The following is a 27,490-nucleotide window of genomic DNA, read 5'->3' on the forward strand; positions in this document are numbered from 1 at the left end:
TGTATACATGCATATGGATATCTATCCGTTTATCCATCTACCAGTTACTTTTTTGTTAAACAGCAGTAAGGGCTCTAAATACAAGTATTAGTTCATATAGTAGTGCTATAACAAAATACCTGATGTTACTGGGGATGTAGAATGCTTGCCTATTAGATGTAAGGCTATGAGTTTATTCCCAACACCACAAACACAAGCAAAATAAAACAAGAAACTTTAAGGCTGGCTGCATGCAGAAGCCAAGGCATGGAATGGCCTCACTTTATAAGAGTGTATGCTTGTGAAAAATAATGTAAGGGAGATAACTATCAATCCATTTACAGGACAGGACCATCATAATCTGGTAATCTTCCATTAGACCTCATCTCTTAAAATTTCTACCATCTCAACCTACCATTCCAGTGAAGAACTTTGTAGCTCATGAACCTGCAGGAGGCAAATCATATCCAAATCATGACAATGTGTTTCCTAGGAATTCTTCAGTGTCAGCAAGTTGTATCCTTCATTTTTATATTAACGCCTCTACCCTATCCACTGTATGATTGATGGTCGTTTATTTAGTCCCTCCTTCTCACATCATCATGATTTAGTTTTCTTTTTGCAAGGGGTGCTTCATACATGTATGATTCTTGCTGGCATGTATGAGTATGCTATATTGAGTAATTTCCTAAAAATGGAGCTACTGGTTAAAGGGAATATGCATTTAAATTTTTGATAGATAAGGCCAGCGTGTCCTCTGGATGATAAGAACACTGTACATTCCTGTTAGTGGCAGGGTTAGAGCTATACTTATTTTGGTTTTTACTAGTTCGACTTGTGAAAAATAAACAAAACCTGGTAGTCCATTGACATTTTCATGAGCACTTATGCTAATGAAAGTAGAGGGAGCATCTTTTCAAATGTTTATAAATTATTGGTTTGTGTGTGTGTGTGTGTGTGTGTGTGTGTGTGTGTGGGAATTGCCCTTTTATTTTCTGGGTTCTTTTATCCTTTGGTTTGAATAAACAGCTCATGTCATTAAGAAAATTAGTTTTTTGTCTGATTCATATGTTATACATATTTCTCCTAGATTGTCTTTGACTTTATGGTTGGTAATTGTTTGTTTTTTCTTTTGCCATAGAGAAGTTTTAAGATTGTATGATCTGTGTTGCTTGACATTTTCTTCCTTACCAGTGGTTTTTGCACCTGACAGAATATTTTCCCCTGAATCTTCCTTCAGTTTTAGATTCCCTGTCTCTGTGGTGTCATGGCTATACTTCTACCCCCATATCCTTAGCACCTCATCTTATTTCTGGAATTCTGATAGACATAATGAGCGATGATTAAGTGCATGTTTATTCAACTATACTCCTGGTTGATATTCTAATTCTGGTTGACTCTGGACAAGTTATGACTCACTTTGTACTTTAGTTACTTTGTCTGTACATCCGGGTAATAATAATACTTAATTCATAGGGTTGTCAAAATTGAGAGTTAATAGGTATGAGCTCTTCCAAAAGTGGTTAGAAGTGTCTAGCAACTGTTTCTTGTTCTTTCAAGGGTCTTCTCATTTTTGTGTACTATGTAACTCTTTTCTATTCTAGAAAGCTCCTTTTTGCTATGATTGAAATGTGGAGTCCAGGTAGAGTGTGTTCAACATAGCCCCTTCCTGAGGCCCCATCTGGAGGTGGCGTGTGTGTGTGTGTGTGTGTGTGTGTGTGTGTGTGTATGAGTGTTTCTTTCTCAACTCTTTGTGGGGTTCAGTCCAAAAGGGCTAGCATATTCATGGCGGTCAAGACAGTGATTAATTCTAAATATCAACTTCTTCTTGCAAATGTAGAGGATTTTGAAAGATAAATTTGTGCAGAAAGTTCAATTAAAAGATAATGATAAACTGAGGCTAATTAATCTTAGAACCTCTGGCACCACTTTTATGGTATGTTAGGTTGTATTCTGGTTCTTGGGGGAAAATGCGATGCTCATTTGCAAAGGTGGTTCTTGAGATGGGAACAAAACAAAAATAATTCATCTGTCATTATGGATGGTTTAATCACAGTAGGTTTATCCATACTTTTTCAGTTAAGAATTAAACTTAGGCTGGGATTTAAAAAAGGAATAAGTGAAGGAGTGATTTTCTCGGTCACCCAGGTCATCACCATATGTGTGTAGAAGCATTTTACTCCAGTTGGAGAAAGGAGTCTCTGGTCTAGAAGTGCCTGTGGGTAGAGAATGTGAAAGTTGAAGAGGACATGCTTGCATACAGTTAACAACCTCCAGTCTGTATCTGTGCCTAGCGCCTGCTTTCCTTCTTATCCCAAATCTTCTTTGGGGACAGCTTACCAGAAACATCTTACTTCTTAATTTATTCTCTGTTCTTTCTATGGTAAATACAACTGTTCTCTTCACTTTGATCTTATTTTCCCTTACCTTTCCCTGATTGTTCAGGGGCCAGCCTTCCTTCTGCGTTTAGTCCATGAAATCACTCAGTCTTCATTCCAGACTGCTTGACTCCCACTTGCCCTTTGAGATTTGGAAATACAGCCTGACAGTGGCCTGGGTTGGTCCTGGCAGTCATGTGTCCATTGACACCCTTTATAAACACTGTTCTCTCTTTATATACTAACTAGATGATAGCTGCCATGAAGTTGACTTTATATACATAGTCTAACACCTTAATACAGCTAATTAGATGACTTTCATATATCTAATTTATCCTTTTTCATTCAATGCTAATGCTAAATGAAGTGAAAGAAATCCTAATGGAAGATGGAATGGAGAGAGCCAGGAGGATTGTGACCAGCCACTTTTAATGAGTGGAGTATTCTCAAATGATAGTGACAGGAAATTCCTCTTTGGGATCATTTCCATAGATATTCTAGAAGACATTCTAAGAAGGGTGACAGTCTAGTTTCCTAAAGGTCAACCATGGTGGGGATTGGGTGTCTTGTTAAGAAAGAGCTACAGAGCAGCTGTGGCAGAGAGCAGTGTGGGCATAGGAGAGAAGGCTTAGATCACAGGTTCAGGGATGACCTGAGGTCATCCCTTCATCATGTCCAAGATCCAAAGGGCTGAATTGTCATGCTGTAAATCATTCCAAAGCATTGTGACAGGCCAAGGAGAAGAATCTGAGTCTCCTGATGTATAATTCTAGGAATTACCTTCCCCAATTCTATACAAGTCTACACAGTGGAAGGAAAAGTGACTTTCTTCACAAAGCCCAGATCATGGGTCCATTGCTTTGGGAATTAATCTTCTCTATTCTAGTCTTTGCTGTCATCATGGCAGAGTTTTGGTCCTGAGTTGACATGAGGATCCCTGAGCCAGGTAGACCTGCAGATGAATCTTGCATGTTATTCAGTCTTGCTAAGTGAGATGGTAGAAAGGCCCCTCACAGGACTGGTACCTTAGGTAACAAATACAAGATGTTTAAAATGAAGCATGTCAGTAACTGGGAATCACTTTTTATTAGGGTTGATTTTCGGAGAAGCTAGATAAACGTGCTTGTGCTTTTCTCTTTATATTTCCCTCTTCTGCAGAATCCTTAGGGAGAACATAGTTTTGTGGCTGCTTTGCCTCTTCATGTAGAGAAGAAAATATATCCTCCTCTGAAGAAAATCTGAGAGAAATTGTGTGAACTCTTGTCTTCAATGCTTAGAAACCATTCTAATGTAATAAAAGGTGGTAATGGAGTTGGAGGAGAGCTGAGTTCACTCTTGATGCCTAATACTTCACATTTATAACTGATTTGATTCCAGAGGCCTAATGTCTCGGTTTGGCCTGAAGCGAACCCTGTGTCAGATTCCATTGTCTCCATTTTGTAGGTAAAAATACTGAGGCCCAGACACTGGGCTCATTTATTTACTACTACGGCTGAAGCAGAAGACCAATGTTCTGACTTGAAAGAGAGCAATCATTCATCTCATAATTCTCGAATAGAAGAAGCCAGGGCCAGGGGGCCAGTCAAAAGAAAAACCAAGAGGTAGAAATAATCCTCTGGCCACCGGCTCCTCTCTTCTGTTGTTCTCTTTTACATTGGGTATTTGGTTCTGAATTCTTTTCTTTAATTCCATCCCCTGTTCCCTGCCCCGCCTCCCCCAAGAGAAAGTAACTGCTACAAGAAAGAACTATGAGTTGATATTAGTCATTGTCACCTGAGAGAGTCTTGAAAGCACTGGAAACCTGATAAATCCCTAATTGTGTAATTAAAGGCTTTGGCTTCTGCTGAAAGAACAGAATAGCTCTGCAAGCTGATCTGGAGGTGTTTTAGTGGTGGAGATGGGCAGTGCAGAGGGATCCCACACTGGGATGGCTGGGGAGAGCTCAGCACAATTACTACCTGACAGAGACTTTCAAAGGTCTTCTTCTTGATGCTCTTGTTTAATGTAGGAAGACTTATTAAGGAGAGCATGCCAGTTTGAATTGTAAGAACAATCAAGTGGTAGTCTGGCCTGCAGAGGATTGCAATGAATGGGGAAGTAGCACAGGATTATTGAATTTATTTATTTATTCATTTGGGGGGGTATTGGGGACTGAACTCAGGGCCTGGGCATTGTCCCTTAGTTTTTCTTTTCTTTTCATTTTCCTCAAGGTTTGGCTTCCTATCCCCTGAATCACAGCATCATGTCCAGCTTTTTGATGGTTAATTGGAGATAAGGGTCTAATGGATTTTCCTACTTGGGCAGGTTTTAAACCACACGCTTCATAGCTCAGTCTTCTGAGTGGCTAGGACTACAGGCTTGAGCCCCTGGTGCCTGGCTCACACTGAATACCCCATATGAGGTGCTCCAGGGGAAACCAACTCATAGGTCCTTTGGCAGGGTAAGGTAATTCACCTGCCTGAAAGCATCTCTGTTGTCTTTTATTTAAAAATCTGTGAACGGTTACACACCTGATGAAGATGGATTGACCCACGAACTAACTGATAGGACGTTGATATGTCATCTCTAGAGGGCATTGGGCATGATCTGCTACCATTCCTGAAAAAAAAATTCCAATATTGATGTCTTATACAAATATTTCAGAGGTGGCACTTATATTTTGTTGTTGTTGTTTTGGTACTGTTTACATTTTCAAAATGTAAAGTTTAATAAGTGTTGGAGTTTTAAAACAATTATAAGCAACTGTAGCAAGATTGACCAGATTAATTTCTTTCTTAGTATCTTAAGAAAATAAGATGAGTCAGGTGGTGGCGGCTCATTGCCTGTACTCCTGGTTACTCAAAAGTTTGAGAGGGGATGATGGAGGTTTGAAGCCAGCCCTCGCAAAAAAGTCTAGGAGACTATTCTCTCAACTTAATCAGAAAAAAAAAAAAAGCCAGAAGTGAAGGCATGGCTGAAGTGGCAGACTATCACCCTTAACTAAAAAAGTCAAGTGAGGGTTCAAGGCCCTGAGTTCAAGCCTCAGTATCAGTACCAAAAGGAAAAGAAAAAAACAAAACAAAATAAAAAAACAAAAACAAAAAAAAGAGAAGAAAATCGATGAAGGTTGAGGTGTAGTTCAGTGGTTTAATGGGTATTTAGCATCTGAAAGCATTGAGTTTGGTCTCCAATACCAAAAAGCAAACAAACAAACCAACAAGCAAAAAATCCTCAAAACAAGAAAAGAAGAACCATGCACTTCTGGACGCCTTCTAAGACATGTAAGATTTGGACAATGATTTAGTGAAAATTATGCGCACAGTTACAGAGGTGTTTATTTAGCAGCCATTCTCTCTTTTATGTGATTGATTTTTATCATTTTACTTTATGCATATTTGTAGCTCATTGATAATAAATCACTTAAACTATGTTTATATATAGCACATATATACAGTAAAATATTTAATGTGTGATCACATTATCTTGACAAGTCAAGATGGAGACAGTAAAAATGGGAACGTGTTTTCACAAACAACTATTAATTTATCGTTACCAGCATAATGACATACACGTTCGCTTCCAGTTCTGTCTGGGTGGCTCTGTAAATTGTGTATTGATTATGCTAATGGTGCTGGTGTCTTTATTACTTGTCTGCAGATACATGCAGATTGAATGCACATTTGGCCAGGCTGACATTCTGTTGGAAAAATTACCTTTTAAAAATCTGATTTTGGAGACATTATGTTAAAACAAAAGAAAAAGTTGTATTTAGGGAAACTTAAGGAATGGTTTGGTGTTCTAGTACAAATCAAAAGTACAGTGAGACAGTTAAAAATGATGCTCTTAGATTTCCTTTGTTTCAAATTCCTTAAGGAAAGTGTTGTGGAAATGGTGCAAAATCAATAATAATCTATTTTTATAGTTTATTTTTGGTGGTGGTGTGGCTTTTCTTGTTTTGTTTATCGGTCTGAAGAAACCTTAGACATTCAAGGCTGTATGTATTTTAAAATTTATTAGTCTAACTAGAGGAAGGCAAAATGGATTTTGTTTTTTTTCAATTATACATAAATTTTCTTGTAGTTTGTAATAGCTCATAAGTCATAAATCACAGCCTCACTTTTTGCTCTGATCTTTCATTGTTAAACATATAACATATTTATAGGATTTTATTTTTTTACTCTTTTCCCAAGTCATCATGTTACTGGAACAGTTTTTCAGAAACCACTTTCTTAGTTTCCTATGTAGGATCACTTACAAATGTGGGCTTGCCACTTATATGTGAGCTTAAGAAATACATATACACACATATATACACATACATATATTTATATACTATATATTAAATATATTTTAGCTATTAAGTGTATAGGGTATATTTATTATATATAGAATATATATTCTATATATATCCCTTTTTTCCACAAATCATTTTCCACTTCTCTGCATATGTGTATGCCAATAGTGGTGCTTGAACTTAGGGCCTGGACTCAATCTATCTGTCAGCATTTTTTTCTTCTCAAGGCTAGAGCTCTACCATTCCTGGCTTTTTTGGTGGTTAATGGGACGTAATAGTCTCATAGATTTTCCTGCCTGTGCTGTCTTTGAACTGCAGTCCTCAGGTCTCAGCCTCCTGTGCAGATAAGATTACAGGTGTGAGATATTCGCTTCTGATGTTACTTCCTTTTAATAGCAGTTTGATTTCCGTTTGCTGGAGAAGCATTTGGAATTGTTGACTGGGAAAAAGAAAAAAAGTTGTTTGTAACCTTCTCTTGTGAAAATGTTAATCCTAAATCAAATCCATTGTTCATGCCTTATAAATATATCAGTGCACATTGTAGCTTAGAAGATGAACTCACTAAATTAAAAGAAAAAGAAGAAGTGAGGAGAATTGGATAATACTTATTGGATACATTGTTGTGAATGAATTAGGTTTTATCCTCTCCAATCTTGAAGTCAAGTCCTACTGCATTGTATAAGTACTGTTATATTGCAGGCAGTTAATTTTTCTAGTTCAAGATAGAACACACAGGTTTCCCTTAACTAGTGTTTCAGTAATTATTGAGATAACTTTAAGTATCCAATTCAGAAATATTGTTGCAATTTGCTATCTAAATTGGCTGAAGAATTAAGAATGGCTGGTAGAAGTTTTAGAAAGTGTGTTGGCTCCAATACAAAGACACTTTGCCATAGATTTTCTTTTGCTGGGTATAGTAGTACTTCATTGCTGTGTTATTTTAGCTGAAGCTCTAGGTGTATTTGGTAAAATGGAAAAATAATGAGACTTTCCCCCAAACATACAGGTCTAGCTTCAAAATAAGTTTCATTTATGATTTGGGTTGTCTTATGTGCTAAAGTCTGCACATGCTTTGAAGTAGTTTTTTTTTTTTTTTTTGGAATAGGTTTTTAGTTGTGTAACAGTTACATTGCTATAGAGAAAATACCTCTTAAACACCTGGTTATTAAAAATGTTTATATGTTTTTTTTCTTTTTACATAAAATAGAAGAAAGCTTCTTGAAGGCTTGGTTTAATTTTGAGCAAGGGAATGTAGAAGTTGATTTTGTCTGTCGGTGTAGGGTGTTAGATTATTTAAGATCAAAATATGTTGGTGATGAACGTTGAATACTAAGGTATCCAACCAAGGAGTTGGAAGGAGGAAAAGTCTGAAATCTCCCAGAAATAAACCCGAGAACCAGTGACTCATACCAGTAATCCTTTCTGATTAGGAGGTTGAGATCTGAGGATCATAATTTGAAGGCAGTTAAGCAATTAACCAGCAGTTACCCAGCATAAAGCCAGAAGTGAATCTGTGGCTCAGGTGGTAGAGTGTCAGATTTCTTTGGGGTGCTAAGGACCTTTTGTATTAGATTAAAATGTTAGCTAGTATGATAATTCTTTCTCTTCTCTTTTCACCTTTGGCATTAATGTGCCACCATGCATGTGAGTGAGAAGATGGTTAAAAGACAAAACCTGAGTGTTAAAATAGAAGACTGAATCATTAGCTGGATGAATACTGTATGCCAAAATTTAAAACCAAGTGTGCAAGTTCTCCTCTAGGAATGGCTCCTCTAAAATTTGACATCTGGCAGACATCAAGACAGCCCCCTCTTTCTTTCTTTCTTTTTTTTTGGGGGGGGTCCAGTCGTGGGGCCTGAACTGTGGGCCTGGGCGCTGTCCCTCAGCTCTTCAGCTCAAGGCTAGTGCTCTACCACTTGAGCCATAGCGCCGCTTCTGGCTTTTTTTTTCTTTTTGCGTCTGTGGTTCTGGGGAATCGAACCTAGGGCCTCAGGCATGCAAGGCAAGCACTCTACCACTGAGCCACCTTCCCAGCCCAGCCCCCTCTTTCTTTCCCAGCCCCCACAATCAATATAGGTTCAATGCTGGACTTCTAAGCCCAGTATTTCCTTTCTGCCATCAACTCAGTTTGTGTCCGCTTCTTTCATTGTTTATATTGTAGCCTCCAGATTGGATTGCCTGCTTCATGATCTGGTTTTTATCCAGGTCCATGTAATCCACTCCGTGACCAATGGAACAGCTTTCATAGAGTCCAAGTTTGCAGGTGATCTAGCCACATGTCCAGCCTGGTCTCTGCCACTGCATTCCTGTCCTTCCACTCTAGTTGATGCCCCTTTTTAAATGGGACATGAGTACTGTTCTTCCTGAAAGTCCTGTTGTAGATTCACACAGCTTTGGCTTCACCATGGTTTCTCAGTTTGGAGAGCTTTGTTCTACTTGTTCTCAGTATGTCCGCCCTTCAAAAGTTGCCCAATGCTGCTCTGGATAAAATATGTCCACCCACAATCTGAGGCTCCCCTTCTGTGTTTTCCTCCTCTGCTTTCCCTGTGTTACTCCCCTCTCCCTCTCTCTCTCTCCCTCTCTCTCTCTGTCTTTCCCTTCCTTTCTCCCTCCCTCCCTCCCACCTTCCCTCCCTCCCTCCCTCTCTGTACCTGCTAGGCATCATCTTGTCATTTCAGACAAAAATGGCAGACTTGGATAAATGGGCAAAGTGTTCAAGGCTTAAAGAAACAAATATACAACTTCTTGGGCATTTTGAGGGCTGAAAGAACCAGTGACTTCATACACTGATTGTTTTTACCAATCAGTTGGGAAACTATGGTGGATTGCAAGATCCTGAGCCCAGGAACCAAGTCTACTTAGAATTTTGAACCTCCAGAGTCTTTAGTAAAATGTCTGTCACCTTCTAGGTACAAGGCAGTCACAGAGATTTATTCAGAAGTTAGAAGACTTTATAGTAGGACTCTGTTTATGACTTTAAAGTTGGAGTGATGAAGTTGCTTTCTTCTATTGGGTTGTTCTTTAATTAAGTGATAAAGAGGCATTAAGTGGAAAGAAGAAATTTAGGTAGAATTTTCTGATAGGAAGAACAGAACCATTTATTTGGTTCCAAATATGTATACGTGTGTATTTTTTTAAATTTCTTTTAGCATTCTCCCACAAGAAGTTTCATTATATAAGGAGAATGGTAATAAAACCATATTTGGCATGTTCTCAATCATAGCGCATCTAGGATATTTTTCTTTGAATTTGAAGGACCACGATAGACTTATACAACAATCAAGCAAAACCACAGACAGGCTAAACATCAACAGTATGATTTTGTTTAATGCGGAGATAATTCTCTGTTTGAGAAGCTTTATAGACAAAAGAGAGAACACACAGATGACAGTAATTGCTTTCTATCTTCTATAAAACAGTTTAGTAACTTTCAGAGAATAGAGTGATTGGTAAATAAACACTACAGAAAAAGAAAAAAAAGCATATTCTTAGCCTTGACCACATGAACTGGGACCTGTTGCTGCTTAGCCCTGTCGCTGCTTGGAATCAGACCTGTCCCACCAAGCTGAGGCCGTGGCTCCAGGATGTTCATTTATGCCTAACCAGCCCACTGATTGCTTTTGTGTATATTTTGCAATGTTTGTTTGTTTACCTTTGCTTGACTGTAAGGGAAAAAAAGAGACAGCAGACCAGCAGGCAAGTGTGGGACAGAAGGCTGCACAGTCTGGCAAGGCTGTTTTCATTCGTTTGAGCCTGCTTGCCATTTTATAACAATGTGCGATTTATTTTCCCCAAATCTGTTTTCATCTTATGGGATTTCAAGTTTGAGTGCATATCTAAAGCCCAGAAAACACAAAATAATGATCCCGCCTTTTGGTTTTTGAAAACTAGGAAGGCTTTCTGCTTCTGGTTAACTCTTTATAGCCCAAAGGTAGCTTTTCCTCTAAAAAAACAAAAAGAGAAATCAGAGAACATGATTTGGACCCATGTATAGACAAGAAGTATTTTCAGACATCATTTACTTTAAATAAGTGGTCTCTCTTTTCTAAATATTCCAGCAAATCTAGCTGACTAGTTATTTATACACATGAGAACTTTAAATACAACAATTTTTTGACACAAGATAGTCATTAGCCTAAAGTTGTTTTTCTTTTCCTTTTTTTAAAAAAAATTTATTTTATTGTAAAGGAGATATTCATAGGGGTTACAGTTACATAAATAGGGTACTGAGTACATTTACCCCTTCCCCTTGTTTTCTCCTTCTCTTCCTCCCACTCCCTGTCCCACCCCTGTGGTTGTGAAGTTCATTTCCAACAGGGTGTCTAGTGAGTATTGCTCTTGCGTTGCTTCACCCTTTGTTCTACCATTTCTCTGATTCCTCTTTCCTTCTCCAAATCAAATACACTTACATACAAGACAAAGGGTACCAAAATCAGAAATGGGGGAAGGGGAGGGACTTAAGTTTTTATCTTTTTTCCTGGTGTTTGGAAGATTCAAGTGTGAAATTATATATATTAACATATATACATTAATGCTTATATATGTTTGTATATATAAGCATAGAGATAAAATTTATATATAAACATGTTTTATGTGTTATTTTTGTTATGTATGTATATATACACACATATAATATATGTTATATATTTTTATACATACATACACATATATAGCATATAATATGTATTTATATATAATAATATAACATATTTATATATAGACACTTTTATTATTTGTTTTCTTTACTAACATAAAATTCCTAAATATGATATTGGACTTCATTGCTTTCTTATTTTTTAGAGGTATTCTTAGCTACTTTCTGAAGTAGCAAACCTCCAATAACTTTAGTATTCCACTAGTGATGTAGTATCAGGACCACTGTTTGTTGGGTATGTATTTTTTTATATCTTTACATATTGATATCCAAGATGTCCGGATCATGACAATACAACACTAACTTTTGTTTTTCATAGCATGCTTTTTCAGTTGGTAGTTTCTTGAACTCATTTGGCACTGTGTTGGTTGATTTAAGATTGAGTAATTCATGCCACGATTGTTTAATTTGCTAAAAAGCTGGCTATGACCAGAGAACAAATTGTTAGGAAATGGTCCAGTTTTAAGTTTGTGTGTGTATGAAGTATTTTGAGTTCATTCATCTCTTGCCAGTCTTAGTTGTTGAGTAATCTTCGTGCATTCATATTTACACCATCCTCAGAATCGTGTGTTGCTGCCATTGCCATAAAAACCAGCTCTGTTTTTTAAATGTAGGACTTCATGCTTGCAATTCACCAGTAAAAGCCTCACTTATATCTCTTGCAAGGAGAAGGCCCTGCCATATGCACTGCTGCCAAAAGTTTTTATAGTAATACTTTGTATCTAGGCTCTGGCTCTTACCATTAAATGTGCTTTTTATAGAGTACCAAGTTATAAATGTAGTGCAGCTACGGCATATTAATCTTACTGCAGAGATTTAATGAGGCAGTTGTTTTGCAATGGACACTGTTGGGAGCAAAGAGCGACAGAGTTTTACTTTACCACTGAGCTGCAGAAATATTCCTTGCCTGGTAATAATTACAGCCACATGATCTCTTAAGTTTTTCTTTCTTTTGCCAGTGCTTTTCCATGCAAAAGTGGCTTGGAAGGAGGTCCATTTCTAGGCAGCGAAATGGATTGGAAATGGGGCTGTTTTCTCAGTAGTTTGACATTTTAGCTTTGATCAGGCCTGGGCTCCTTGTTGCAAGGAGAGAAATATGTAAGAAGCATTTCAAGAATACAGATAGTCTTTGCCAGCCCACTGAGATGGCTTTTAGATATTCATTACTTTTACTTGACTTTTATATAGGTTATAAAAAGTAAATGTGGTGAAACCTCATTTTTACATGGACAGAATAGAATTTCTGCTGGTTGGCCTTAAACTGATCCCACACTTGAAATTAATTGAAGTCCATGGGTTTATTGCCTCCAACACTTTTAAGCAAGTGCAATTTTTCATTTTCCCCAAAGTTGTAATTTTATTAAGCCAAGTTAGAGCAATAACAATCCTTATGAAGAGGAGGATAAGAAGAAGGAAAGGGACTACCTGCCAGGGAACATAATAAGGGGAAAATAGTGCCTCTTTTAAATTCCCATTTATGGGAACTGTTAACAAGATTGGAAACAGAATGCTGCCATTTATTGTAGTCATAATAATGGTATCTCCATGCCAAAATTCAACCTTCTATCCACATCAGAACACTATAAATTCAGTGTTTCATCATATCCTCTTGAAAGGATGAGTTGAGAGTTGAACAGGTGAGATCATTTGGGGTGGATGTCACATGTTAGTTCATCATCATTTTGGAAGAGGCAAGAGAGAGTGGGGCTTGCCGTTTTGCCATGCTTTGTAGTTGGAATGTGGAGTGTATGGGATATTTTAACACACTGCCCCTTGAGTGGTTTTATAGCCAACCAGGCAGTTGGAAGAACAATTGTCCTTCGTGTGGTGGTGCTGGGGGCTGGGCCGCACTCACAGGCATGGACCTTGTCTTTATAACCCTTTAGGCTGGAGTCGGAGGTTTGAATGGCTAACAGAGTAATACAATTATTTTTTTATGATTGGCTCTCAAAGGACTTTATAAAAACTCCATCAGTAAGGCCATGTGCAATTACTGAAGTGTAGCCACCTGTGGGAAAGAAATGGCTCACAAGGAAAGCTTTTGAGAATCTTCCTCCATCAACTGGCACCAGGAAGAGAAGTCACTAAAGGACCTAGGCACATCTTTTGAATAGAAAAGGAAGAATTACTCATGAAGGTGGAGGTTGAAAAAAATCTCCTTACAAGGAGAGGGACTGAGATTCTAGTGCTCATTACACTAAGGCCTCATAGTCTATAATCGAACCCACCTCCCAGAGGGTCCCCGCTTAAGTGTTGACCTAAAAACAAATTCGCCAGTTGGCTGGAGCATGCATCCTAAAGTTGCAGCAAAAGTGAGTAAGCTTGACTGAGTTCAGTCCCTGAAGGGTCTCTTCTGTAAATGCAGAAGTGGAAGCAAAAACATTTTTATTAGTGTTAAAATGACCCCATTCTAATAACTAGGCATCATGGCAGAAGCATGAACTGCTGGGGTCCTTTCTTGAGTTTTATAAGCACAAAAAGATTGTGCATTCTTATTTGGCATTTTTTATATTGGGTTTGTGTAATGTGCTCGTATTCCAGAATACCAAGTTAGGGGAGTTTTTAATCATATTTCTGTACGTGCTACTTAAAGTATTCAGGAAAAAATCCTCTTATTTAAAAGCAAACAGGTCTGCAAACTTGATGTGTAGCATTTAAATAATCATATTGAAATTCAGACCTAATACCCACATTTCCCTGAGTGCTGTCAGCTTTTTGAGGAACTGGAAACCCATGCTAAACAACTAAGAATATTCAGTGTGTGCAAGATGCTTCTTGGCAAGTATTTAATGGTGAGGGGGTGAGGGCCACTTTGCTGTGGTTGGGACAGTTATTTATTTTCCCGAATCACTCTCTAGTTTGGCAGTATTTTACTACTTGGCTTTAGTTTGTGGGAGTTCTTTAGACCATGACCCATTTGTTGCGTCTGTAGCTCTAGACCAAACACTTAAAAGCAGGAAACTCAAATGTGATAGATCACCCAGTGTCAGTCTTGGAAAATGCAGGCATGTAGATGCTCTTTAATTTGTATTAACAACTGTGTTTCTGTTGGAGATATATATATATATATATATATATATATGTATGTATATATATGTATATGTGTATATATGTATGTATACATACACATATATATGTATATGTGTATAAATGTATGTATACATACATATAAAAAGAGGATTGTTTTAGCATTCTCTTTTCTACTGTCCCCTCTTACTATCACTAAATAATATTTACTAAGCACTCACCTGGAGACAGTGCTGTCCCCTCAAGAATGAGTAATCTAAACCTCAGTAGCATGAAATGGACAGAGGGCAAAATATTGAGCTAATAATTTTCCAGATGGCAAGTAGACCCAAATTACCCATTTAAACTATATTCTTAAAAAATAACAAACAAAAAACTTACTTTTTGAGATAGGAATTTTACTTCTTTTGTGAGCCTAGACGATTCTCATAATATGGATTTTTGGCATCTGTGAATCATTGGAAAGGGGGACAGTGTATTATATGTAAGCCTATTGCAGATGTGCAGGAAGATCCTGGAATAACTGACAAAAGAAGCATAGTGACTTGTAGAAGTGTTCCCAGGAGCATGCTGCATGCAAACTCAGAGTCACACTTTAGCTAGTGGGATGGTAACACTTAGTGACTTTTCTGAGAAATACTTGGCCATTTTGATTGCATGGATTCTTGGCTGTAACATTTCAAATATTTGATGAAATATTTGAAATATTAAATAGTTTACATTTAAATCATGCAATGGATTGCAGTCATATTAAAATGATTATTAAAATGATTATTACAATTATATTGAAATGTGACTATAGAGAATATATTGCATATTTCTTAGGCATCTTGCTACAAATCTTTTGTAATTTTTGTGGAGTGACCAAGATCTATCTATTTGGATTTGAGCCATCATTTATTTCTAAGTTTGGAGGACTTTTTGTTATTAGAAATCAGCATTCCATAAATTAAGTTACCTATTATATTATCCTGATTTCCCCTGAGAAGGCACATTTATTCTCTGGCTCTTTCTTCCTCCCTTCCCTTAACTTACCCTTTCTTTCACAAGAGTAAAGGCATCAAGGTTTTAGGGCTACTTCACTAATTTGCCATCTTTCTCTGTCTCTGTCTCTGTTTCTGTCTCTCTTTCTCACACACACGCATAGACACAGACACACACACACAAACACACACAGATATACACAGGCACACAGACACATAACATTTAGGCAACACACACACACACACACACACACACACACACACACACACACACACACGACATTTGGGAAGTCCAGAGATCAAATCAGGAATACTTCTTTAAAGCAAATCAAAGGACAGTATAAACCATCAAAAATTTGGGGCTGGGAAGGTGGCTCAGTGGTAGAGCGCTTGCCTTGCAAGCATGAGGCCCTGGGTTCCATTCCTCAGCACCACATAAGCAAAAAGAAAAAAGCCGGAAGTGGCACTGTGGCTCAAGTGGTAGAGTGCTAGCCTTGAGCTGAAGAGCTGAGGGACAGTGCCCAGGCCTAGAGTTCAGGCCCCATGACCGGACCCAAAAAAAAAAATTAAAGTAAATGCATGATATATGCTTTTACTTCCCCTGATGTTTGTATACCAACATCCTTAGGGTTTAAATGGAAATATTTTAATTTTCACAATATCTAGTTTTTTCAATATTGTTAACACCAATTCAAATTGTTGTGATTAGCATTGTAATTGCTGTTCATTTGTTTCTCCTTAAAAATAATTTTTTTAAAGAAACAAAAGAATAGTGATATTCTTACACATGAGCTTGTATTTGTAAGAGTATTTTACTGTATGGTAGAGCTTGTTTTGCTATTGATGTCTAACAAATAATGGAGTAACTATGTGTTTGGACCAGTTTAGAAGTAAAGGTCAATTTTGTGCCTATGGTAATTAGCTTATTCTAGATTTATGTGTAATTCTGGTAATTTCCCATGAAAGAGTGTATTTAGCAGAAAAGGGGCTCATTCTTGCGCACAGTGGTTTCTTTTTTTTCTTCTTCTATGCATTGGAGACCATTTAATTTAAAAAGTAGTTTATCTCTCTCTGTTTTTTTTTTAAGGCCAAAGACCTTAAAGGCTATGAAAAAAATGACAAAGTTAATTTATGGGGGAGGGCAGTGATTTATTTGAAAGGAGAGGTAGGGAAAAGGGCTTCGTCATGGGGAGAAAGGATGAACTCCTTTAAAAACTGACAATTTTAGGGAAGGCTTCCTTTTGATCCTGCTATAATAAAATCCGCACTGAGGCCTTCTTCCTATGGCTGCTTCTGGGGAAATGATGTTGCTGTTTTCGGTAGCAAGAAGATTAAATGTTACTTTAAAAGAACCTGTCTTTAAACCCCATACTTATAGTCTTGATTTTTCCTTCAGACCCCAACTGTAAACTTGAAGACAAGACTGAAGATGGAGAGGCAGTAGATTGTAAGAAGAGGCCGGAAGACGGGGAGGAGTTGGAAGACGAAACAGTGCACAGCTGTGACAGCTGCCTCCAGGTGTTCGAATCGCTGAGCGAGATCACAGAACACAAGATTAATCAATGTCAGCTGGCAGGTAAACAATACTTAGCACTTCTTGTCTTCTCAGACTGTTCTAGTTCTGATTTTTTCACTTTATACCTTTGTGGGTTTTTTTCCCCCTCCTTTTTTCTGTTATTTCACTCCAAAGTTGAAATCCTAGGTAGGTATAGAGCTGTTTCTAATAATTCCCAGGTGGTTGCTCTGGAGTTATTTTGGTATTATAGGCCTTCTTAGAATTTAAATTGAATGTAGATTTTAATAGATAATGGATGTTTTCCTTCCTCCGTCCTTCCTTCTTTCCTTCCCTTCCTTTTTCTTCCTTCTTTCTGTCTTCCCTTCCCTTCCTTCCTCCCTTCTCTTTCTTTTTTGCTTGGTTGCTTGGTTGCTTCCTTCCTTCCTTCCTACCCTTCTTCCTGCAATGCAGGTGTACAATATAACATTAGGTGACTATAATAAAGCAAAAGTCATTTTGAATACTAAAGAAAGTTATCATGGATATATTATAGCTAAATATTGTCTTATCAAGGCAACTTTCCCTGATCTTTCTCTGAGTAACATATCCATTTTGTGATGCACAATGTCAAATGACACTTAGTCTGTTGTTGTTGTTGCTGGGGATGGAATCCAGTGCCTGTGTGCTAAACACACATTCTATGAATGTGCGATTTCTCTAGACCCTACAGCTCTTCAGCTCTTCAGCTCAAGGCTAGTGCTGTACCACTTAAGACATAATGCCACTTCTGTTTTTTTCTGCTTATGTGGTGCTGAGGAATCGAACCTAGGGCCTCATGCATGCAAGGCAAGCACTCTACCACTGAGCCACCTTCTCAGCCCCTATTACTTATTCTTGAATCCACAGTTCTCAATGTCCTTTCGACTAAAGCTGGAAGGCTGGACTGGTATCTTCATCATCACCTTGTCTGAACCTAGCCCTGCACTGGGTACGCACTATGTCTGACAACCAAATATGCTTTCCAGTTCAATGGAAGTGTCACATTTAAAATCACATTGAATCTGTATGTGTTTGATGTGATGGCTAAATAGGACTGAGATTCAGTTTATCAAAATAAAGTCTCATAGCTATGAGTCTGCATTCATGAATTTAGCCAACTGTGATCCATATCATGCGGGTACACAGACTTTTCTGTTGTCATTCCCTAAATAAAAGAGTACTACAACTATTTACATAGCATTTGCAGTTTTGGTGCTCATAAGTAATAAATATGACAGTGTTCAGGAGGTTGAACATAGGTTAAAGTAAATACTGTGCCATTCTGTAAAAGGCAGTTAAACATTTCTGAAGTTTGAGTCCTTCTGGGTCCTAGAACTGGTCTACCACATGCATTTTCCTCATCAAGGAAATCCAACAAGAATGCACTGTACGGGTTGGGTTGGGCATATTGGATAGACAGCCTGTTTGACTGTGTCATGATTTGCTTACTATTAATTAATATATGCCATTATTTTTTACAACTTGACGCTGACATTGTTTCTGTGTGTATATGTATATGTCTTTCCCTGTCTCTTTTACTTTTATAGTACAAATCTTCCTTCCATTGAACATGTACAGGAAATATACTTACTAGAAGGTGCATGTCCAACTGTTCTCAACCGAATATTTATTCTTTTGTAAGATTTTATGTTCCATTTCAACAAATTTCCTGGACAGAATATTGTGGAAATGTTGGATTAAATCCAATATTTAATAGGTGTATTAAAGGACACTTCGGCTCTTCAGGAAGGGATTGCAGAGAGCAAATTTATTAGACCATAGACTTTCAGAACATTCATCTGTCTTGGCAAGTTGGTACATATGTGTTATTTCAGTTATCTGGGATGCAGGGATTGGGAGGATCTTGGTCAGTGGCCTCTCTGTGGATATAAGACCCTGTCTGAAAAAATAATTTAAGCAAAAAAAAAAAAACCTGGGAGAATTAGAACACCTGCTTAGTAAATGTGGGACTCTGAATTTAGACTAAAATACCATTGACCAAGTGGGGAGAAGAAGAAAAGAGAAAACTCATCATCTTTTGTAAGAATACACATTGGACGTATTGCCTACTTTAAAGATTTTAATTCGATTATTTGGGTAACCTAGTTTTTGATACAATTCCAAACTTACAGAAAATTTATAAAAACAAAATACATTATCATACTATTTACCTGATTTGCCAGTTGCTTACAATCTTTTACCTTGTCAGTCATGTACTTAATTTTCTCTTTTTTAATCTGCCTCTCTTTCATTGTCTTCCTTTTTGTTTTTAACCATTACTTTCTTAATAATTTAAAAGAAGATTCAAGTTATACTCTGTATCTATACCCCCATGCATTTCCTAGGGGAAAAATACATTTTTGACATGTCCATAGTATATTTACCAAAATCAAGAATGTTAACTCTTAATACCAGTAGAAACTGTTATCTATTCCAAAATCCATGTTTAAATTTTAACTTCAACATTTGTTCCAATAATGTTCTGTAGGTATAGATATATTTTTTTATCTCATCCAGGATTTAGGATCACATGTAACATTTAATTGTCACGTTTCTTTGCTTCTTTTTGTTTGGAATGGTATATCAACCTTTCTCTGTCTTATTTTATTTTATTTTTAGCATATATATTTTTTATTGTAAAGATACTGTACAGAGGGGTTACAGTTACATGAGTAAGGTAATGAGTACATTTTCTATCGAGCATTGTTACCTCCTCCTTTGTTTTCCCCCCATCTCTGTCTTTCTTGACCAAGGCATTTTGAAAGTACATGTCAGCTACTTCATAAAGCATGTATCAGTTTGGGTTTGTCTTGTTTCTTCATGATTAGCCTCAGGTTGTACACTTGCAACAGGGAACCAAAGTGATGTTCATCCCTTCTCAGTACATCAGAGGTAGTTGAAGTTGCTCCAGTGCTGGTGATATTAACATTGAATACTTGTTTGAGGTGGGTATCAAGTCAAGTTGCTGTTTTCCCTTTGTATATCATACAGAGATACTTCATGGGAAGATACATTGATCCTGTGTAAATATCTCCAGCTTCATGAAACTTTCACCTCATGTTTTTGTATTCATTCATTGTAACTCTACAATTTATTAGTTTTGATATTATAATTTCATTGTTCACTTATTTGTTTATATTAGCATGGGCTTTTTGATTTTTATTTTATTCAGTAGATCATAGTTTATTATCTGCTGCTTGCCTCTATCTTTCTATGTATGTATGTATGTATGCATGTATGTATGTTTGTATGTATGTATGTATGTATGTATGTATCTCTCTATTATTTATCTTAATTTATCTTTTTCTATCCATCCACTCTGTCTGCCCATCCATCTCTCTCATCTCATCTCCTTATATCATTTTGCCAGGATAAGGAACCCAACTGAGTAGTGTTTACTATCATTTGTAATGAATAATTCTATAATTTTAATGCAGTAGTTACATATAGTAAAATTCATAGCTATGCTGCTTAACTAATTTTGGCAACATGTATGCACTCATGTGATACATTCTTCTTAAGAAGTAGATATTTTCTTGCCTCCAAGAAGTTTCCATGTGGCTTTTCTGATTAGTAGTGTTCTACCAGGAGCAACCAGTTTTTAAGTTCTCTATCCATAAATTTGTCTTGCCTGTACCCTATTCTTATCAGTGTGTCCATATTCTTTTTCTTAGCATGGCAGTAGTATTTATTTATGTGTTATTTTTTATAAGGAGTATTTCTTTTGTTAATGAGTAGTATTTGTCTTATAGAAGTGCTATCATTGTATAAATATGCTATAATTTCCTTTCTGTTCTCTTTTACGGGGGGATTTTAGTTAATTTTTTGACTATAATAAATTAAGTTGTAGTGGGCCTTATAATGTATATGATTTATTTTAGACATATGTTTTAATTCTCTTGCATTATTAACTAGGAATAGAAATACTGATTCACTGAGGGAAGGTATGGAGATAGGATATGTTTTCTGTTTCCAGCTGAAAATCTTAACCAAGGTGACAGTGGGTTATTTAGGATTTGGTTTTATTTTTTTTTGTTTATGTATGTATGCATGTATGTTCATGTATGAATGTGTGTATGTGGTACTGAGGATGGAATCCAGACTTACATTCATGCTAACAGCTCTACTGCTGAGCTACAACTCCCATCCCTACTATTACATTTTTGTTGGTAGTGGTGGTGGTCATGGGGCTTGAACTCTGGGCCTGGGCGCTGTCCCTCAGCTCTTCAGCTCAAGGCTAGCGCTCTACCACTTGAGCTATAGCGCCACTTCTGGTTTTCTGGTGATTTATTGGAGATAAGAGTTTTATGGACATTTCTGCCTGGGCTGGCTTTGAACCTTGATCCTCAGATCTAAGCCTCCTGAATACCTAGGATTATAGGCGTGAGCCCAGCTTACTTTTTGTTTTTTAATTTGGCAGAATTCAGCACCTTGTGCCTACTAGGTAGCTAGCTACTTTATCTTTAAGGCATACCCCAACCCTTTTTGCTTTTCTTGGTTTCTTTTTCTTTTTTCTTTCTTTTTTTTTTCTAGGTAAGGATTTCTGCTTTTGTCCTGGTCTGCCTTGGACCAGTCTACTACCTCTGTCTTCTGAATGGCTGAGGATTTCAGGCATGCACAATCATGCCTGGTTCCAAGGTTGCTTAAAATTCACATAATTAAACAAACACATAGCAGCTTCAAATTCCACTTGTGAGAGGGCCTACCTTACAAGGTATCTTTTACGTTCAGTCTGTGAAAACCTTTATATTCCTGTGAAGTAGAATTAGAAGCAAAAAAAAAAATTCCTGTCTTATATAAGTTGAATATCTGTGCAGAACAGGCTGGATTTTTTACACATGGTATATATAATCAATGCAATATTTATGAGTTAAATATTGTTTTTCTTTAAAAAGTACTGGAATAAATACTTGTGTTATTTCATTCTTATACTTTCTAAGAGCCTGCACTGTGTAGTATGTGCTCACATACCCATGTTAACCAAAAGCAGAATACCAAAGGAGAATATGCAATTTATTGAAAGACATGGCAGAAAAGAGTCCATCAGATGGGTCTCATGCACTCCTGTGTATTGGTCTTGATGATTTGGGGGCTTGAAGAATGGCAGATTCAGAAGGCCAAGGGAAAGTGGAAGGCCATGGAAAGTAAAAAGGGGAGAAGCAAAAGGAATTGTTCACATTTATTGAAGGTGTCAAAGTCGAAATTTGAGTTGGCTGTAAGAGGCCTCTAGCCTGATCTGTAAAAGATTAAAGACACTTGGAAACATTTTAATTAAAAGAGTAATGTGATGCCTCTCTCTTCTTTGGTTCAGTTCTTTTCGTGGGATTCAGAGGGATCGTGGCCCCAGGGCTTGCTTCCTTTTGCTTAAGTGAACTTTTCTTGGTGTTGCTTTTGCTTCCCTCTTACTGACTTGACTGAGGGGCTAATTTAGCAAAGGAGGATATTGCTGTTTTGGTGCACTTCTTGGTTTTACTACTATTTATCTACCATTGTTCTCCTCTCCTTCCCTTCCCTTCCCTCACCTCTACTCCCCTCCCATCCCCTCCCATCCCCTCCTCCGCTCTCCCCCTCCTTCCCTCCCTCCCTCCCTCCCTTCCTCACTTCCTCCCTTCCTTCCTTCCTTCCTTCCTTCCTTCCTTCCTTCCTTCCTTCCGTCTTTCCTTCCTTTTTCCTTTTTCTTTTTTCTTCCCTCTCATTACTTTTTTTCTTTTAACTTCATGCAGCTCCACACATATCTTTGCCTTTGGTTTTCAATTTCCTTGTCCATATTACTTGCACTGCTTCATTTTTCTCTGTTTTCCATAGACTCTTAGGGCTTTGTCAGTCTTTTGTTTGTCTTTGTTCCTGTGGATTCCTTTCTGTTAATATTGTAGCCTTTACTTAGATGCTTGACCCTGCCTTGCCCCACTGAAATTTGAAGACATTCTGATAAATACTTTGTGTGAAGGAAGAGGGAATTCTGAGTAGTATACTGGAGGGTTAATTATAGAGGAGAATTAGAGGAGAAAGAAGCTTTACAAGTGATTGATTTATAAAGTAACAGAAAGCAGGTATTCCCTGCTATGAGGCCTGTGGGGGTTACTCAGGGTGTTTCTGCTGAGAGGGCCAGAGAAACCCTTCTTTTTCTGAGCTGCAGGTTTTCTTTGTAACTTCAGCTCCACTTTTTCAGTGACTGTCACCCCCAGAGGATGCACACTCCTTGGAGAGTGTACCTCAGTGAAAGTGATTCACTTCATATCAGAAAGCCTAATAAGGCCTTACCAAATGAGCCTAGACAATAAGGCTTTTTCAGATAAAGGTCAAATGTGAAGCAAAATGATCAATTCAAGGCCTAGATTTGAAAGTCAGTTTAATGATTGACAATCACTCTAACACTTCAGATCATGAGTTGTTAACAATATGGACTAGAATCATAGAAGTGGATGCAGGAAGGGAGGCAGGGTGTGGGGTGGTCACACACACAGCTCATGGCATCTGTCTCTGAGGGATATTTAGAATGTGGATACCATACTGGAAAAGATCCTTGATCTAAAATAGGACCAGATAGGCCGCAAAGACAGCAAGGGACAAGGTGACACTCATGCATATGAGTTCTCTCTTCTTTGTTTATGATACAGTTTTCCTCTCTGCTACAATCCAGCTTGTGTAAGTAAATTAGACATCATCCCTGCTTGAAAGAATAAGGGGAAAGGTGAAGAAGAAAAATTAAATCCCACTCCTCAATTGTAGCCATAGATGGAAGCCACCTGCCTGGCTGAAGCCTCGCTGTCTTTTTCCTGGAGGCTGTGCAGGGAGGGGAATTGACACTCTAGTGCTGTTGGGACTCTCTGATGCAGAAGACAGATTATCAAAATATATATTTAAAGAAGGAAAAGCACAGAGAACCTCTCATTTTACTAATCCACCAGACCTATCATTTCTTGCCAATTCCCTCAGGGGGTAGGGAGGGCTGCAAGCCAAAGGGGTCTCATCACACTTCTCAACAAAGATTTAATAGCAGGGTGCTATGGGGAAGGCTGAGATTACGGAGACTTTATTATGCTTACAAAACTGAGTAAGAACTAGCATTGTAAATCGACAAAACTAAGCTATACTTAACAGGATAAATGTGTAAAGTGTATCTGGTAATGCAGCATGCTTGTTGTTCTGAGTCATTTTTCTCTTCTCTCATGCTAATTTGCAAACTTGAATTGTCTATTAAGTGTTCTTTCACATCGTTAATGTGAATTGCTTGGGTATGAACGCAGAAACAGCAAAGTAGCTCTGCTATTAGTTCTTAACCCACTGCCTGCCATATGGTTGGTAGTTGAGGAGTGTGGCCGGAAGTCTGCTGTAGTGTCAGAGGCAGATTTAGAAGGCCCTAACCACATTTGTCTTCTTTACAGAATATTTCTGAATGGTTTCACATTTTTGAAGAAAGTGAACTGAATGGATGAATGGGTGTTATATAAAGTATGTTTTGAAAAGTTAGGAGATCTACTAGAGTCTTCACACAGTTTTTTTGTGAGCTGAAAACTTTTTGGACATCTGGAATATTATGATCATTATACGTTTTCAAAGAATTTTTAAAGAGTAAAAGTGATTTACCTGTGTTAATGACTGTGGCAATTTAAAGATTTACCTTAATAGTGAAGTCCATTGATGGATCTATTGACCATAGGAATAAGGAAGATGAGTGTTTTATAGGGTGAATCACCATTTTTATAGAATTATATTGAAACTTCTTTTAACAAAAATAATTTCTAAACATTATCTTTAAGTGTTTGTGCATAGGGGTTTCAATTTTACATGTCAGTTTATGAGTATGCTACATATTGATCCATATCACCCCTTTCATCACTCTTTCCAATCTCTCCCAACCTCATCTGTCCCCTCAAGTTACCTGATTTCATTTTCACATGTGTACATTGAATTTTTGGGGGGAGGGGGTCTGATCGTGGGGCCTGAACTCTGGGCCTGGACGCTGTCCCTCAGCTCTTCAGCTCAAGGCTAGCGCTTTACCATTTGAGCCACAGCGCTACTTCCGGCTTTTTTCTTTTTGCTTATTTGGTGCTGAGGAATTGAACCCAGGGCCTCAGGCATGCAAGGCAAGCACTCTACCACTGAGCCACCTTCCCAGCCCCTGTACATTGAATATTATGACTCATTCAACCCACAATTCCTTATTCCATTTGTCTACCTCCTCCCCTTGGCCTTGAAACACATTTTCTAGCTTCCTGGTATTCATTTTGTTAACCTTTTGGTTAGTTGTTGGAAGGAATTACATCATTGCAATCCTCCTCTGTGTCTGCCATACTTGTAGTCAGTTTGTAAAAACTGCTTTACAATGACACTTTGCTATTTTCTTTATCAGATTAGTTGAGATAAATTCCATTAAATACATGTGATATTTAAAATATTTTAGTCTATATTAATAAGCCTTAAGGCACCATATTATTTGCATATTTCTGTATTAATTTTTATGCTACTTTATTATTCATACTTTTAATAATTTAACTATTATCAATTTTGATATTAATTAGGTTGAAAGAAAATTCAGTTTCATATTCCATTCCACTTCTTCATTTCGTAGGGTTTTTTTTTTTTGTGTGTGTGTGTGTTCTGGATGGAAAATACTTCTGGCTTTAGCTTACTTCATTTCCACATCTCTTTAAGACCCTGAAATTCACTTTCCCTTTATAGATTCCCATCCTCAGCCCTTCTTCAATGGCTTCCTAATTTTTGACAACAACAACAAAATTAGCATGCACTTTCATAATATGTACTTATATACTGTTATGCATTTATACCTTACATAGATGTATACATCCTTTGGCATTCACAAAGGTAGACTTTGAGAAATCAGGGTTTAAAATAATTTCATTATTTTGGGGTCCTGGCTTATCTGATTTTGTGAATTTATTTTAATAACTATTGGAATAGAAAAAAAGATATATCACAAAACCAGCAAAGAGGGAACATATGTGATTAGATTTCTCCATGAAGTCCATTGTTACCAATGTTGGCTATGGAGCTCATGTTTCAAATATGTTTCCTGATAATCTCAGGTTTATTTGGCCATTTTTTTTGGTTTGCTCTAACAGCACCCCTTCCCCATTCATATACTAGTTGACAAAAAGGGCTTCCTACCAGACCTGAAAGGTTAGATTTGTCATTTTCTTTTGGATTACTTTTGCTTGACTATCATTATCTTCTACTTTTCTTGCTGAAAACTTTTAAGGTTGATGGTCAAAAGGTGAGGATTTTGTGTGAATAATAGTAGTTAAGCTGGGCGCCGGTGGCTCACTCCTGTAATCCTAGCTACTCAGGAGGCTGAGATCTGAGGATGGAGGTTCAAAGCCAGCTCAGACAGGAAAGTCTGAGAGACTCTGATCTCCAATAAACCACTAGAAAATCGGAAGTGGCACTGAGGCTCAAGCGGTAGAGTGCTCGCCTTAAGCCGAAGAGTGCAGGGACAGTGCCTAAGCCCAGAGTTCAAGCCCCATGACCAACAACAACAACTAAATAATAATAGTTAAAATTAAATAGGATAACCCATAAGATCATTTAGCTGGACATGGCAGACTACTGTGAGAAGATGGATTCCAAAGGATTGGAAAACAGAGGCCACCATGGCCTGAGTCCCATTTACCTACCCCATTTTCAGGAGGGTCGGATTTATACTTGGTTGGCTATAATTAGTTTCTCTTCTGACTGGATGCTAAATATTCAGAATATCCTTTCCATCCTTAAATAATGTCCCCTGTGTTTCAGAAATCACTTCTTGTCTGCCACTTATTTTATGATGGGAAAAACAACTCACCACATCTCTGCTGCTCTCCATTTTAGAGAGAGTGGTTGGGCTGAGTGTGTCATTATCTTCACCTGTCAAGAGTAGGACTTAAGTTCTGCTATGCATTTACCAAAGAAAGAATAATCACCCATCATCGGCTTTACATTCTGAGCTGTCAGCTGAGTGAACTCCTTTTCCCAATTTCGGAGAAAGGGTCAGTTTAACTTTTACCTGCTATAAAAGCTTTATTATTTCCGCATTCATTTTCCTGTAGAAGAATGGTAAATTATTAGTACTTTGTCTGCCATTCACATTTTGATATGTTTGTGCATTTGTCTCCTAAAATATAGATTGAAAATACAACTTGGTACATTCCTTTCTGAAAGTGCTTCTAATGCCTTTGTGCACTGCTATTGGAATTCATGAAAGCGTGGTACTGATGAATGATGTTTTCTCACTTTGAACGATGATTTATTGTATTTATTAGTTGATTGCAATTAAATAGTTTAACTGTTGAAAGGATAACTTGTGAATCAGGAGATAGCTACGGAGTATGAATGGAAAGTTCCTGAAGGATAAGATCTCCAGAAATAGACATTGAATGATGCATTCTCTTGCTCTCCTGCTCTCATCTTTTAAACAAAAATCTCTACCTGGAGACTATCCTTTATTAATTAAAACTCTATCTACAAATGATATCCTTCTGATTAGAGTTTTAAAATTTACTATCTAAAAAGGATTACAATTCAAGAAGAAAATTATTACCTGTATACAGGAGAATGTTCCCTTTGGATGTCTGCAAAACCACAGTGGTTTTCAAGAAATGATTTTGCCTTGATAATGAACATATAATTGTGTGGTTTCAGGATTCATTTGCCAAAAATTGTAAA

At 37.5% G+C, this 27,490-nt stretch overlaps 1 protein-coding gene across 1 annotated transcript in view; it reads left to right on the forward strand.

Annotated features, from left to right (window-relative positions):
* Window positions 1-27,490, forward strand: part of Znf521 (zinc finger protein 521) — a 287,726-nt gene that overhangs the window by 14,508 nt on the left and 245,728 nt on the right. The window contains exon 3 of the mRNA XM_013014942.1: window positions 16,691-16,870. Within this exon, the coding sequence (XP_012870396.1) occupies window positions 16,691-16,870 (180 nt within the window). The remainder of the gene's footprint in view (window positions 1-16,690; window positions 16,871-27,490) is intronic.

Source organism: Dipodomys ordii, unplaced genomic scaffold, assembly GCF_000151885.1.
Source record: "Dipodomys ordii isolate 6190 unplaced genomic scaffold, Dord_2.0 Scaffold25, whole genome shotgun sequence".
In the NCBI taxonomy this organism is placed as follows: Eukaryota; Metazoa; Chordata; class Mammalia; order Rodentia; family Heteromyidae; genus Dipodomys; species Dipodomys ordii.